General features: G+C 46.0%; 1 protein-coding gene across 4 annotated transcripts in view; it reads right to left on the reverse strand.

The window, feature by feature from the left end:
- Positions 1-17100, reverse strand: part of DNAH17 (dynein axonemal heavy chain 17) — a 12633448-nt gene that overhangs the window by 4516325 nt on the left and 8100023 nt on the right. For all 4 annotated transcript variants that reach the window (XM_078653923.1, XM_078653924.1, XM_078653922.1 and 1 more), the window contains one exon: positions 8347-8508. In XM_078653923.1, coding sequence (XP_078510049.1) covers positions 8347-8508 — 162 coding nt within the window. The remainder of the gene's footprint in view (positions 1-8346; positions 8509-17100) is intronic.

The following is a 17100-nucleotide window of genomic DNA, read 5'->3' on the forward strand; positions in this document are numbered from 1 at the left end:
CAACCACCGACCCACTTCTCCATTTTATATTCAACACACCCACCGATGGGAGGCTCAAATGAGACTGTGCATTCTGGGAAGTGTGGTCCAGGAAGCACACAACCAAGTCCTGTATGGATTCCACAAGTGGGCCCGCCCTCGATTCCAAGTACGACTGCTGCTTCACTTTCGTGACCCCCAGGGTACCGGGGTGGTGCATACTCCGCTGCTGGATGGCCGCGTATAAATCAAAGCTCGAAGGTGTCCACCTTTGAGTAGCACGCGAACAGCAGCTTGGTTTATGTATCGGTGAGGACGGGGATCCACTCGTAGAAGCCGCTCCGTACGGGATCTGCCCGACGCGTTTCGAAGCTCCATATGCTTCTCTTCAGGGGCTTTAACGGAAGCGGTGTGCGCAACCACCGACCCACTTCTCCATTTTATATGCAACACACCCACCGATGGGAGGCTCAAATGAGACTGTGCATTCTGGGAAGTGTGGTATAGGAAGCACACAATCAAGTCCTGTATGGACTCCACAAGTGGACCCGTCCTCGATTCCAAATGGAGCTTCGAAACGCGTCAGGCAGATCCATTACGGAGCGGCGTCTACGAGCGGATCCCCGTCCTCACCTACACATAAATAAAGCTGCTGCTCGCGTGCTACTCACAAGGTGGACAACCTGGAGCGTGAATCTATATGCGGCAGTCCAGCCGCAGAGTATGCACCACCCCGTTAACGTGGGGGTCACGGCAGTGAAGTAGCAGCCGTACATGGGATCGAGGACGGGCCCACTCGTGGAGTCCATACAGGACTTGATTGTGTGCTTTCCGCACTGCACTTCCCAGAAGTCTCATTGGAGCCTCCCATTGGCGGGTGAGTTATATGAAATTGGAGAAGTGTAGCGGGTGCGCACACCGCTTCCGTTAAAGCCCCTGAAGAGAAGCAGATGGAGCTTCGAAACGCGTCGGGCAGATCCATTACGGAGCGGCGTCTACGAGCGGATCCCCGTCCTCACCTACACATAAATAAAGCTGCTGCTCGCGTGCTACTCACAAGGTGGACAACCTGGAGCGTGAATCTAGATGCGGCAGTCCAGCCGCAGAGTATGCACCACCCCGTTAACGTGGGGGTCACGGCAGTGAAGTAGCAGCTGTACATGGGATCGAGGACGGGCCCACTCGTGGAGTCCATACAGGACTTGATTGTGTGCTTTCCGCACTACACTTCCCAGAAGTCTCATTGGAGCCTCCCATTGGCGGGTGAGTTATATGAAATTGGAGAAGTGTAGCGGGTGCGCACACCGCTTCCGTTAAAGCCCCTGAAGAGAAGCAGATGGAGCTTCGAAACGCGTCGGGCAGATCCATTACGGAGCGGCGTCTACGAGCGGATCCCCGTCCTCACCTACACATAAATAAAGCTGCTGCTCGCGTGCTACTCACAAGGTGGACAACTTGGAGCGTGAATCTATATGCGGCAGTCCAGCCGCAGAGTATGCACCACCCCGTTAACGTGGGGGTCACGGCAGTGAAGTAGCAGCCGTACATGGGATCGAGGACGGGCCCACTCGTGGAGGCCATACAGGACTTGATTGTGTGCTTTCCGCACTACACTTCCCAGAAGTCTCATTGGAGCCTCCCATTGGCGGGTGAGTTATATGAAATTGGAGAAGTGTAGCGGGTGCGCACACCGCTTCCGTTAAAGCCCCTGAAGAGAAGCAGATGGAGCTTCGAAACGCGTCGGGCAGATCCATTACGGAGCGGCGTCTACGAGCGGATCCCCGTCCTCACCTACACATAAATAAAGCTGCTGCTCGCGTGCTACTCACAAGGTGGACAACCTGGAGCGTGAATATATATATATATATATATATATATATATATATATATATATAATGATGTACGACATGCTAGTATTCTGAGAATTATTTGACTTGTGGTATTATTTTTGTTTCTTTTGTTACAGGTCTCCTTCCCCGCTGCTCCCTTCCTTTCCTTTCCCCACTTGATCACTCCATTAAGTCTGTAATGTATGATCCAGACCGTGGAGCTATCAGGAGGTGGACCACTCATAGCAACATACCAACCTGAGGATTCAAGGCCCTGACATAGATACAAGAGGGCACTGAGAGTAACACGTAGGCCGCGCAAAGTGAGTTATGATATGGGGCGCTGTGTAAAAACTGAGTAGAGGCCTAATCTGATTTAGGGTTCTAATTTGTTTGGTCACAGTAGCACTGTGGAATTAACATGAATGCTAAACTAAAAAAAACTGCTACCTCTGGCAATAGCAAGTGTCTTTATTCCAGGTGCTTAATTTCATATCTGAATGCGTCATTTGCTCAATTACACCACAAAACTTAATAGACAAGTTACTTACCTTCGGTAACGATATATCTGTAAGAAACATTAGTAGTGATAGATTCTTTACCACCCCACCCATCCTCCCTGTTCTGTGAACTGATTTCTAGGGTTAAGGTCATCCCTTTCAGGGCCCTAGTTTAAATGCACCAGTGGTCAGTTTCTTGCATGGCTCTGCATTCCTGGCGCGGAAAGTCGTGTACAGAACTGACATCAGCGCCTGTGGGCGGCATCTAAGTAGCGCCTGCGACATCATCTCGGCGACCACGATGCCAGCGACGAATGCCGCACGATGCCACCTACCGACGCGCAGGGGTACTGCTGACGAAAACTTTCTGGAACAAGTCTGACGCCTGTGATAATTCTAAGGTTACCGAAGGTAAGTAACTTGTCCATCTGAAAGAAACACATAGTGATAGATTCCTTACCTTAGAATAGATACCCCAGCAAGTGAGGCCCACTTGGCTGCCTGACAAATGTTTTGCAGGGGGACACCACATCCCAATGCAGTAGTGGCTGCAGTTGCTCTAGTTGAATGAGCACGCAGTCCCACCGGAGGTTTCTTTTTAGCAACAGAGTAACAGGCTTTGATATATAAGATGACCCAGCAGGAGATAGTCTTCTTATGCACCGTTCAACCTTTCTTAGTGTCAACATAGACAACAAAGTGCTGGTCATCCACCCGGAACTACTGAGTGCGGTTGAGGGAAAAGGAAAGCGCACGTTTTGGGTCCAGACGGTGGAGCCTCTCTTCCGCTCTGGAAGGATGTTGCGGCAGAAGGAATGTTGACAAGGTAATAGCCTGCCCAATGTGAAAGGGCGTAACAAATTTTGGCAAAATGGAAGGACGGGGCCTGAGCACAGGTTTGTCGGTATAGACTGACAGAAAAGGAGGCTGACAAGACAGAGCCTGGAGCTCACTCACTCGCCTAGCGGAGGTGATTGCAACCAGGAAGGCAGTCTTCAAGGTCAAGAGACAGAAAAGACAGTTATGAAGGGGCTCAAAAGAAGCACACATTAGATAAGTAAGGACCAGATTCAAGTCCCACTGCGGCATCTTAAACGTAATAGGAGGGAAAAGGTGTGTGATGCCTTTGAGAAATCTATTGACAACAGGGGACTTGAAAAGAGAGGGCTGATCAGGGAGCCTGAGAAAGGCTGAAATGGCAGAAAGATAACCTTTGATAGTGCCCAGAGCAGAGCCCTACCGGGCCAAAGAGAGAAGGAACAAAAGGACCTCGGAAAGAGGGTCAGAAAGGGGATCCACAGCCTTTGCTGTGCACCATGCTACAAATTGTTCCACCTGCAGGCGTATGACACCTTAATAGAGGGACGCCTGGCTGCCAGAATGATGTCGCAAGCTTCAGGAGGCAAGTCGAAAGGAATCAACTGCAGACGCTTAATCTCCACGCAAAGAGGTGGAGGCTGGACAGGTTCGGGTGGAGGACCGTCCCCTGCTGCTGCAACAGAAGATCCTCCTGAAGAGACGGTCTGATTGGAGGATCGATGATCGTACTGAGTAGCTTGGGATACCAAACTCTTCGAGCCCAGTCCGGAGCCACAAGAATGACTTATGTCCGGTCACGCCGGATCTTCTTTAGCACTCTGGGTAGAAGTGGTATAGACGAAAAGGCGTACAACAGACAGCAAATCCATTCGCGATGAAAAGCGTCGCCGAGCGAGTGCCGCCTTGGAAATTCCAACTCACAGAACCGCTGACATTTCGCTTCTCTTCGGTGGCGAATAGAACTAACCAAGGCTCTCCCCACTGCAGAAAAAGACCTTGCACCACGTCTAAGTGAAGACGCCATTCGTGATCCATCATGCCCTGGCGTTCAGAGAACCTGCCAGGTGTTGAACCACCAGGAAAATGCCCTGAGGTTTCAGCCATGTCCAGAGGCACAGGGCCTTCTGACATAGGGCCAATGACACCACCCTCCCTGTTTGTTGCAGCACCACATGGTGGTGGTGTTTTCGGTGAACACCTGCATCACTCTCCCCTTCACAGAGGGAAAAAATGCCTTCAGTGCAAGTCGAATCGCCTGAAGCTCCAGAAGGTTGATGTGGAGCTTGGACTCCACCGGAGACCAGAGGCCTCTGATCTCCCCTCTCCCATGTGGCCGCCCTATCCCAGGAGGGACGCATCCGTCACTACTGTGAACTCCGGTTGGGTTGGTAGAGGGATCTGCTGACAACCCAATGCCGGTCCGTGAGCAAACACTGCAACTATTGTGCAGTGCCCTCCAAGATCTGACGTGATCGGACAGGTGTCCGTGATGCTGTGCCCACTGGAACTTCAGATCCCACTGCAGAGTACGCGTATGCCATCTGGATTGATTGATCAGCAGGATGCAGGAGGCCATGAGGGCCAGAAGCCTCAGGGTCACTCTGACCGAAAACAGGGATAAGGGCTGAAAGAGAGGAATCAGAGCTTGAATATTCCGGACTTGCTGTTCGGGAGGATAGACCCGAAACTGCGCCGTGTCCAGAACCCCTCCAATGAAGAGGAGCTTCTGAGAGGGAATTAGGTGCGACTTTGGCACATTGATGGAGAACCCCAGCAAATGCAGGAGGTCGGCCGTAGTCTGGAGGTGGGAGATGACTGTCTGGGGCGAGCCTGCTTTCAACAACCAGTCGTTCAAGGTAAGTAACTTGTGCATCTGAAAGAAACACGTTAGTGATAGATTCCTTACCTTAGAATAGATACCCCAGCAATACCAACCCAGGTGGAGGGTCTGCGAAGCAAAATCACACCAAAAAATCTCGGCGAACCGAATGGCCAAAGAAGCCGTCTCTCTGTCCAGGCAATAGTGCTTTTTTTTTTTTACTTTATTTACCATTTTCTTAATGACAAAAACAAAGCACTGAGTTCAATCAAGTATTAGTACAAGTGCACGTCCATGATGCAACATAGTAATTGTTTCACAATCAAAATTAAAGACACGATGTATAAAGCACAATGCCGGTAGATCTCACTGAGCCCGTCTTAAGCAACCCGTTGCTACTCCCATCTGGTAACCTACCAATGATAGTCCCATCGACCCTGTATCTCGTCGTGTAGTAGTATCTGAACTCGGCAAGCCTCTTGACAAATAAGTACAATGGATGGTGCATATCCTTTGCCCCTCTAGCCTACTCCTGTCGGGACTATGACCTGTTCCTGTTGGGTGGGGGGTGTAGGTGTTGTGCAGCTAAAAAGGCTCTGAGGGGGCCCTGTTAGAAATGGAATTTCTGGTTGGCTAAGGCTTGCGCCAAAGCCAGGCAGAAACCACCTCTCTAGTTAGGGCAAGGGAGTTACACGCCAAGATAACCCCTGCTCACACCCTTGGCAATGTGACACGAGCAGTAAGGCTTATCCCGGAGGCAATGTGTAAAGCGTTTGTGCAACACACACACACAGCAGCAACACACTAAGCACTTCACAAAAAGGAACTCCACACAAGGCTATATATAAAAATAGCCTTTGTATTACCATAAACACATTAGATCAAACTCACATAATTACACTGTGCCAACTGGCACTGGGTGGTATTTACAGGAGATTATTTACACAGGACAGTGGTGTTGGACTTGGCCCTATTGGCAGGTTCACCCTTAAACTTTGTGCTTTTAATTGTGACCTGATACTAGTTGTGTTTGGCTTCCGCGCACTTGAACACTGTGTCCCAGTGTAAAGTGAGTGCACAGTCTGAGTGCGTGTGGTGAGATTGGCCTGCCCTCCCATAGGAATGCATGGGGAATGTGTGTGTCCATGGTAGTTCCTGATGTGTGGGGAGTGCAGGGGCGAGTTTGGTATGTGCAAACTCGTGAGATTAAATGCTGTGCAACAGTGTGCGCAGATTTCATGTGTCTAGTGTAGAAGTGCCACTTCTAGAAGTTGGCATGTCTGTGTAGTAAATGAGAATTGACTGTCTGGCTTGTGATTGGCTGGAGATGGCTGGTGTGCCTGGCTCCAGGATTCAGGATGGGTTTGCCCCGGTGGTGAATGGAGAGATCTGCATGTTGATGGCAGGGAGGAGTGCACCTGGGACCTGAATAGGGCTGGGCCTTCCCTACACAATGTCGGCTCCGCCCCCTGTGGTGCGACTGATGTCCCTAGCCTCCCCTCTGAATGGGGAGAGGGGCTGAGCACAACAAAGTTCTCCAGAACCAGCTGTGTCTGGTTTTCCCCCTACCCTGCACCCTCCAGACAAAGGAAATGTATGTATAAAAAGGGGCTGTGACCCCATGTAAAATGTTCTCACTGATCCTATATTGAGGGGGGCCTGCTGCTGCTGCTGGGCGCCAGGCGGTACCGCCACTGGGGACTGCCTCCCTGCTGGAGGGCCCTGTGAGCTGGCCCCTGGGCCCAGCCCTTGCCCCCCCCCGCCTTCTGAAAGAGACTTTTTTCTGGACCTTAAGGAACCTAGTGCCTGGAGGCGCTTTATTCTCCTGAGGAGCACCTTATGCTCCCTTTCTATTAAGGAGCGCTTTGTTGTGGGGCCAAGAGGAGCAGCGCTTCTACCTTTGAACTGCAGCGCGAAGCTGCACCACGTGGGATCCCTGCCCTTCTGTCCGATTTCAGGTGCGGGTTCCCACCCCGCAGATTTGCGTTTTTAAATATCCCTAGCGGGAGCCCACCCCGCCAGGGACTTTGCGTAGCTTTGTGGCTCCTAGCGGGTGGCCACCCCGCTTTATATTGCAATTAAGGAGGGAGCCTACCCCTCATCTGCCCCGCATCACTGCCGCAGCCCGGAACAGCAAGGAAATCACCGCCGCGGCCCCGGCACAAAAACCGGAAGTCAGGCACCCTTGCCGTGACAGGGGCGGGGCCTGCAACCGGACCGGAAGGGCTTCAGTGGTGGATCTGCATGGGGCTCCCGTGTGGTTGAGAGAAGCCCCGCGCCGACAGAGGAGACAGCCAGCCCCAAGCGGAAAGCGAAGCAGGGCTCCACCTTTGTCGCAACGTCTTGCTGCCTCTTGTTTTCACAATATACATTATCACCCCCTTTCTTAGTACAAACCAAGCCATCCTTCCAATCGAGTCCCCTAATTGAATTAATCTATTCCTCACATTCCTACCATCTCTTTATACGTCTAACCACTTCTATTCCTTAAAGGGTACTTGCACACTTGCTATTGTTTGAGGCAGAGTGGAGGTTCAGTTATTGGATCTCTAAAACCAGATAGGGGTATATGAAAGGACTGTTGGTCCTGAAAACTCTATAAATTAGAAACAAAAACAGGAAATACATAGTGTACATTTCACGTAGCATTTCAGCACAACTTCGCAGCGTTGTAGGATTAGCACTGTTTCTCAGTTTTTTCCTTTTCCCCTCTCAGCAGAGGCATAATATTATAGGCCTCATTGCAGGATGTGAAGAGGGGGCCCTTGAGTGTCTCCTATCTCGCAAATACTCCATTGGCCTTGGGGCGAAATGGAGCCCCCTTGAAGGATGGGGAGGACTGGTCTGATCTTGAAGCGTTGGGGCTCCCCTGCGCCACAAATGCTACAGGTACTTGCGTTACTTAAGCCCCGGCCTTTCATTCATGTAACTGAAATCAGAAGCTCCAAAGGCTGTGATAGTTCTCAACAGCAAGTTCATTTACCGAACAAGTTATCTTCCTTTGCAAATTCCATTAATCAGAAAGGCCAATAAACACATAAGAGGGCACATCCTTAACATTGCTTTGGGTAGAAACATATCAAACTCAAATCTGCTTGATGTAAAGTACTAGGAAATTATACATATTGGTATATTATAATTACCGAGTACGTTTTCACACACTATTATGATTTTGTGAATTGCGAATGAAAATTTGCACTCCTTTATGAAACTGGTTCTCAATTTTTAAGGATATATATGTTATACTGTGAAATAATTGCGTTTGACACTGTAAAAGAATCAATGATATCCCTAGCAGGTGCGGCAACAAATAAAATATTATAGGTATGTGCATACTTGCCACCTTCTAAAATGCAAGCGGTAATTTCCAATCTGAACTACACACACTTTCACATTGTACCTCAAAGAATCTTCTGCAGATGGCTGTGACAACTTTGCCAAATAGCTCTCTATCTTTTTCATCAATTAGTTTATCTCCATAAACTCTCCCAGCCTCATGTAACCACAGGCGGATGATGTCAATTGGAGTTTTGATGCATTCAGCAGTTGAGAACAGCAAGCCCTAATAAAAATACAAACATCACCGTATTGTATTTATTTAACTTATCAAAATGTTTCTGTAAATCATGCATGATTTTGACATGGGTTACACATAAAAAATATATATGTAGACATGGTAAGTATGCATCTTCTTACGAATGCTTTATATTGCTTGGGTGTCTGTTGTATAGTAAGGCTCTAATTGCAATTTGGGTGCTGTGAGAAGCTGGCTTAGTATATGGTGCTCACTTATGTAAGTGTGGCACCCTGCACTAATCCTGGCAACCATTATGGTGATTTTAGTGGTCTTAGACAATGTTAGATAAAAACAAGTTACTTACCTGTACACTGTGGTTCTCCAGTATTGATATAATTTATCGATCAACATTCTTGAATCTTCTCCGTCGTCATGGTGGGAGTCCCACGGTAACATAAGAAATAGCAGTAATACAACATCACCATAGACCTCCACAGAACAGAAAACTCACTTAAGGAACTTTTCAGCCTCATTCTAAAACATCCACAAATCAGACAATCTCAACTGAGACCTCAGAGTTCCCTTCCACACAGAGCCACCTTACCTCAGATTTCGAGCACAAGTGTATAGGAAACCTAACTTTACGACTCCTAAATGCCTTTTGTGAATCCCGAAAGTTGTAATGTTAGGATTTTGTCTCAGTTTAGAGTAGTAAAGTCAGAAATCCTAAGTTTACTACTCCTAAATGCCTTTTGTGAATACCGAAAGTCGTAAAGTTAGGATTTTGTCTCAGATTACTTTTGTGAATTAGGCCCAGAATGGGTAAAACCGTTTGATACATCTGGTCCATAGAAGGCTAAAAGCTGCCTACCTTAGGCAAAGAGACGTTGGAGTGTAGCTTGTCCAACAGCTATATCTGCTTTTTTCCAACCCTCAAGGTGGTAATGCTTTGTGAATGTGTGAGTGTTCGCCCACAGTGCCGCTTTGCAAATGTCCCGGAGTGATGCTCCCGCAAACAGGGCAGAGAAAGTCGCCACTTTCCTAGTAGAGTGAGCTTGTGCTTTCGTAAGAAGTGGATGGTCAGCATTTTCATGACAGAAGGAAATTGTGGAGGTGTCCCAGCAAGCAATTCTGGCCCGTGTCAAGGCTTGTCCTTTCCTGGGTGACAAGAAAGAGATCAGTAGCTGAGAGGATTTACGGAAGGTCTCCGTTCTTTGAAAAAAAACCTTCAAACAGCATTTAATGTCCAGAGACTGCAACACATTTTCCACTGTTGAGGATGGACTAGGAAAGAATGTTGGCAAAACAATTGCTTCATTAAGGTGGTAGATTGAAGGCGCCTTAGGTATAAAAGAAGGGTTAGTGCGTGGGATAACTCTGTCTGGCAAAAACTTCAGATAGGGTTATTTTATAGTGAGAGCTTGGATTTCGCTGATACGTCAGGCTGTTGTAATGGCTAAGAGGAAAGACACTTTCCAGGAAAAGAACTTTAATTCGCATTTGTGTATTGGTTCAAAGGGTGGACGTACCAATTGTGACAGAACAGTGTTTAATTGCCACAAAACTGTGGGAGGCTTAATGGGCAGAAAAGTTCTAAATAGTCCCTTCATAAATTCTTTGATGAGTCGCTTAGACCACCGAGAAGTTTGATTTGAGCATCTTCTCTATCTAGAAATTGAAGCAAGGTGAACCTTTATGGAAGAGTGAGAAAGCCCTAATTGTGCTAAGTGCAAGAGATAAAGCAGCACCTGCTCCGGAGATCATGAGAATGGATGCAATGCTTGTGAGATAAACCAAGCACAGAACCTCTTCCATTTAGCTGTGTAACATTTAAACGTAGACGGAGCTCCAGACCTCTGTAGTATCTTAGTACACTCCTTGGAAAGCCTCAAATCCCCAAGTTCAGCATGGTGAGGAGCCACGCCGATAACTGAAGAGAGGGAATTTGTGGATGAACCACTTGGCCCTGGTTCATTAGAGAGGATCCTCCTTTGGAGGGAAGAGAATCGGAGCACACTCTGACAGGCGATGCAGCCCGATGTACCAAAACTGTCTTACCCAACTTAAAGCAAGCAGAATGATTTGACAAGGAACTTGCTTCATTTTCTGAAGTGCTTGAGGAATGAGCAGAAATAGGGGAAATGCGTAGGCGGTCATCCTCATCCAAGGAAACTGGATCTCCCCATGAATTTTGATGAGGATGTCTGCTTGCAAAAAGAGGACACTTTTTGTTGAGAAACATGGCAAACAGATCTAATGTTGGGTAACCCCAGGACTGCAAAACCTCCTTCAAATGCTGGTCATTGAGCTCCCATTCGTGGCACTGTTTGGAGTCCCTGCTGAGAGAGTCATTCTTCTCATTGTGTATCACTGGCCCGTCCTCCACTCACAAGGAGATGTGGTTGACAAGGAGCCATTCCCATATCTGTTGAGCAAGGAGGGTAAGGGCTTGAGATCTCATTCCGCCTTGCTTTCGGAGGTTAAACATTGTCATAGTGTTGTCCGTCCTGACGAGCACTGAAGCACCCTTGATCTAAGGCAAGAAGGCCTTCAGACCTAAAAACACTGCTTTAAGCTACAAAATGTTTATATGACACTCCGATTCCAGTTTGGACCACTTGAAGGTGAGCCCTCCTCCATCCATCAACGCCTCTGAGGTCATCACCAGCTGTGGCACAGAGTGAATGTAAGAGAGACCTTGCAAACAGTTGTCCTTGACCATCCACCAGGCCATAGCGGCTGTTATTGATGGTGAAATGCGAACCTTGTCATGAGCCTTGAGACTCAACCTACTGCCCATCGAGCTTTTCCTGAAGTGGTCGCTTGCGAAGTCGTCAATTGGGAATGAACAGGATGCAAGAGGACATCATCCACAGCATGGACTCGTACTGCCTCACAGAAATAAACCTTTTTGTTGAAACAAGCTTTGTCGTATCCAGAATCCACATTATTCTTTCCGGAGTGGGAAAGGTCTTGTCTAGCTCTTTGTCGAGATGTGCACCCAGAAAGACCAACAATTTGGCCGGGATACTGGACGATTTTTCGAGATTGATGCGAAGACCTATAGACTGGAAGAGAACCCGACAGGCTCTCATTTAAATTTCTTCCGCTTAAAAAGACAGAGCCTTTAAGCCAATCGTCCAGGTATGGGAAAACCTGGTGATCTGAACATCTTAAGAAAGCTGCTATCGGTGCATGCACTTTGTGAACACCCTGGGAGCTGACTTTAAGCCAAATGGGAGCACTTTGAATTGGTAATGGAGGAATTTTCGATGTTGAGGGTGAATGAGATTATGGAAATAGGCGTCAAGGATATCAAGAGAAGCCAGAAAATCACCCTTTTCCATTAGAAGAAGAATCTCCTGAAGAGAGAGCATACTGAAAGATTGACTCTTGATGAACTTGTTCAGCATTCTGAGATCCATGACCTGCCTCCATTTCACATTTTTCTTTTTTATGAACAAGACTTGAGAATAAAAACCCCGGTTTTGCTGGTTGAGGGGTACTTCCACTATGGCCTGCATGGGAAGAGGCAAATGTATTTTCTTTTTGAGATGTGGAAGGTGACCGAGCAGAACTTTGCGTGGTGGAACATTTGGAGGATGCTGAATAAATTATAGCTAGTGGCCATGTTGGAAGATAAGTAGAACCCATCTGTCTGAAGAAATGAAGTTTCATTCCTTAAAGGATGCAGAGAAGACATGACCGTGGTATGGGACTATAGTAGCAGGGGCATGATGAGCTTCATTGTCTCCTATTGGAGTCTTGGGACTTTCCAGCAGATTGCTGCCTCTTGCCTCCTGCCAGTCTTGAATAAGTCTGAGCGGTGTTGGACTGGAAGGACCGGTTGTATGGCTGGTAGGTATTCTGTGCATATAGCTGGTGCTGCTGCTGAAATTGCGGATGGTATAAGAATTGCCCCAACATCTAGCCCGAAAGGACTGAAAGCAACGCTGTTGGAGATTGCCTAAAGCTTTAACTGTATCCATGTCCTTCGCAATAGATTGTAGCTCCTCGTCCATGTACTTACCAAACAAGCACTCCCCATCAAAAGGCATGTCTAAAACCTTGGCTTGGATCCCTGGGTGAAAGGTGGTTGCTTTTAGCCATCCCTGGTCATTCAGAACCAACGCTCCTGCCATTTGTTGAAATGCAGTGAATGAAACATCCATAGCTATCTCAATGAGCTCTGAAGACGCTCTTTCTCCCTCCAAAAGAATATCTTTTGCCTCTTTCTTTTGATCCTCCGGGAGATACTCCAAAAGAGTAGAGATGTCCGACCACATCTGCTGGTAATATCTCCCCGAAATGGACATGGCATTAGAGGCTCTAATGGAGGTAGCCGCCAAAGCAGAGAACCTCTTTCCAATATTGTCGTGGCAACGACCCTCCTTGTTCGGTGTGGCAGTTCAGAAAGAAGCTGGTTTCTTGGCTCTTCTCTGTGCTGCTTGCATGAGCAACACGGGCATAGTGCTAGAGTACGTGACCAATCATTTGTCACTGGGAATGTAATAATTATATGCACAATACCTAATCGGAAGTGTGTCAATAGCATTCGATCAAAGGGGCATGTGACGTACGAAAGATATGGCCGAATTCCAGTACATACTAACATGATGTGATTTTTCATAACAGAATGTTTTTCTTTCTCCGCAGACCAGCGCTTATTTTCCAGGTAAAACAGATATTCCTTTTTGAGTAGCTTCCTGGAGGTAATCTCCATGCAATCTGGACTTGAGAACATATGTAGGTTTTCCTACATCTAAGGTCACTACAATTTCAATTTTATTTGAATATGATTTGGAACTCGATTGAGATCCACATATAAACAAGACATAAATGACAACAAAAATTACAAAACATAAAATCCTTAAAATACATTCTATCTATTAATATAATTCTAAGAAACATTTAAAAAAGTTAAACATTCTGTAACAAAACATTTCATTAGGAGGGTTGAAAATGGCATCGAGTAAGGATTTAGCAGAAAGAATGCTTAACTGTAGACATATTGGTCTCACCCACTTTCGGCGATGAGCCATTAGGGCAGGGCATATGAAAAGGATATGGGCAATATCCTGAATTGAGTTGTTATTGCTACATAAATTACATTTATCGGAAGAACCATACCATCTAGCTAGTAATTTATTTAAAGGGAGAAGATCATGTCTCAAGAGGAACCAAAAACGGCGTAGCCCGTGGGGGAGGTTCCAGGATGCATAGGGTTGTATATGTTTAAATAAGTAAGAGTTGACAACCTCAGTAACACCTTTCTTTGTAATAAGGACATCTCTGTCCCTCCTAAAACTTAACTCCCATGTAGCCAGTTTTAATGACGACTTTAGCTGATGTGGAGATAACGAAAAAAGAGTTGATTCCTCCAATTCCAGTAAAGTAACAGCCCCTCTGAAATTCTTTATAAGTAAAGAATATTCTTTCAGGGGACCCAGTAATTCTTTTTTAATCAGAAATCTTAAAGTAGCCGATTTACCCTTGGCTACGCAAAAGACCCAACGTATTACTCCTGCCAGGGCCTGAACATAACTACTTTGTATGCCCAATTCAAGTCTGAGGGATTCCACTGGACAAGCATTATTGACCGAAGTTAAATGTCACAAAAGTCTACCCTCGATAGTATCTAAAAACAACCATTGCCCTAGGTCAATAAGCTCGATGCCATAGAGCAGAGAGGCTGGAATTTTTGCACGGAAGGCCTCTAGTAAATGGACAAAATGTCTTCTGCCGGTGGCTTTATAAAGAGCACTCAGTCCATTTCCCTGTGTCTTAGCTTTCCTAATGTTGTTATTTATGTGAGCCTTGTCGCTCAAGTTGCCGCATACTATTTTCCCCAGAAAGACATAAGATTTTACAATTTCCAGTTTCTCACTGCCTAAAAACCAACTGAAATTTCCGGATTTCGGTTTTTTCTTCCCCGTGATACACATTACCTTGCTTTTAGAGATGTTGATCTTCAAATGGTGGCACTCTGCAAATAGATGCAATGCATGCAGACGATTATTAAGTCCCTTCAGAGTAAGGTCTAAAAGAAGAATATCATCTGCATACATTAAGCATACAACCGGTTTGTCCCCTAAAGTGGGCACAATTCCTTCGCTTAAGGCTAAGGTCTGGGGGAGGTCACAAACATAAAGGGAAAACAATAAAGGAGCTAATAAACAGCCCTGTTTAAGACCATTGGCTGAGGGGATTGCTTGGGATAGGCCTCTCTCTCCACCCAACAATACTCTACACCAGGTATCAGAGTGGAGTTCCTGAATTAGATTTAGCAGCCTAGCTGGCATACCAAAGGTAAGCACTTTCTTCCACAGCAAAGGGCGATCAACTTTATCGAAAGCCGTGGAGAAGTCGATAAAGGCTGCATAGACTCCCCCTCCTCTAACCCTGATATATTTGTCAGTTATTACTTGCAGAGCAGTTAAGTTATCCATGGTACCATGATTCTTTCGGAATCCCGTCTGTTCAAGGGAAAGTATATTAGTTTGGTCCACCCAATCATTAAGTCGTTTCAAAAGGCATCTTGCAAAGACTTTGCCAATTGCATCCAAAAGGGCAATTTGCGATAATTTTGGGGAGATAATCGGTCACCCTTTTTAAAAAGGGGCACTAAAATACTCCCTTTCCACAAGGGAAGAATCTTTCCGCTAGAAAAACAAATGTTAAACACAGGGCATAACAATTTGCTCCATTTTGCGCCGCTTTGCTTTAAAACAGAGATTGGGAGTTCATCCGGCCCCATTGCCCCAGAAGAACGCATTTCCTTAATGGCTGATTCAATATCCTTTTCAGATAAAGGGACCAAAAGCTGACCACTCTCAATAGAACCTATACGGGGAACCGCTGCTCCATTATTTGCATAGAGGGTTGTGACATAATCCACCCATGTTTGTTCTTCAATGGGGATAGGAAGCGGTCTTGTTCTCGATCCGCAGCCCTCACCTATGAGAGACCAGAACTGTCTCATTTCTCCTTTAAAGGCAGCCTCTCTTAGTTTTATCCAAATAATATCCTCCCCTTCTTTCCGTAATTTCACTTGTAACCTTCTCCTCCTTCTTTTTAATAAAGTTACCATACGCGATCCTTCTGCCGATTTACACAAATATTGTTCCCTTACTAACCTATTTATTTCTATATTGAGTAAACGCAGGGGACAAGAGGGTATTGCCAAACACCTCTTTTTATTTGGTTTTTTAGCTACCAAAATCACTAACTTCATAAAATCTAGGAAGCACACAATTTCAAAACCGTGCCACATAGCAAGGTCATCAATTGCAACATCAAGAACACTCTCCAAATCTCGTTCAGATTTTGTGTTCCAATAGCATCTTCCTGATTTCGCTCCAAAACTTACCAGGTCACTATTAAGTGACCATTGGTCGGATTTCGGAGGATTTATATTCACAGTGGAAGAAAGTAATTTATGGTCGCTGAATACAGTTTCTATAACCCTGAGATCCTTTAATAGGACAAAGGTAGAATTCTCAACTATCACATAATCTAATATAGATTCTCCCTGATAAGATTTGTGAGTAAAATTTGCAGGGGAATCAGAAGGGAGCCTTCCATTTGCTATGATCCCATCCATATCGGACAATTCTTTGAGAAGTATCTTCCCTCGCTTGTTTGTTTTAATCTTCTCGGGGAAGAGGGCTTGGGGGATCTGTAATGATTCTTCTTTATATTTATCGCGAAACAGGCTCATACTTAAATTAGAGATTTTGCAATTCAAATCCCCTACTAGAATTATATTGGGGGGAGGAGATTTCACCCTAAGACTCTGAATATAGACAAAAACCCTTTTTAAAGTTACGTTAAAACTAACTTCGGGGGAATATAAGCGTTGATCAGTACTAAAGGTTTAGACACCTCAACATTGTCATGGCTAAACAGTGTTACAGCCTGAAAAAGGTTACAAGGATCCAAATAGTGGGACAAATTCCATTTTATCCGGTTGGATAATAGACATGCAATACCCCCACTAGCATGGCCTCTCCTGGAGGGAACAGCGTAACCCTCCAGAACAAAATAATCCCTTCCTATCTGAAGTTTCTCCGAACACCAAGTCTCCTGGAGACAGATCACACTGGCTTTTAAGGACATGAGGAATTGAATTTTTTCAGGACAATTCTTTAACCCAGCACAATTCCAAGATAATTTTATTTTATTTATTTTATTTTTGACATTTGTAGAGCGTGGCGAATACCCTCAGGCGTCTTGGCGCTAACAATTCATCTGTTTCCTACTCATAACTAAAGTCTCATTGGTTAAACAGCCATGTCTTTAAAAGTTTTCGGAACTGGTGGAGTGAGGCACTCGTCCTGATGTTTTGAGGTAGAGTATTCCATAGTTTGGGCGCGGCCACTAGGAAGCGGCGGACACCCCAGGACACTGTTTTTGATCGTGGGATTGCTAATTGGTGTAAGGTGGAGGAGAGAAGCTGTCTGCAAGGTATATAAGGTTTCAATTGGTCCTTTAGAGAATGCGGTCCTTGGTTGTTGAGTGCCTTGTAAACTATACATAAGGACTTAAACTTTATTCTGTTTTGGATCGTTAGCCAATGAAACTGCCTTATTGTTTCTGATATGGATTCGAACTTAGAAGTTCCAGACAGCAAACGTG

This window comes from Lissotriton helveticus, chromosome 7 (assembly GCF_964261635.1).
Source record: "Lissotriton helveticus chromosome 7, aLisHel1.1, whole genome shotgun sequence".
Classification (NCBI taxonomy): domain Eukaryota; kingdom Metazoa; phylum Chordata; class Amphibia; order Caudata; family Salamandridae; genus Lissotriton; species Lissotriton helveticus.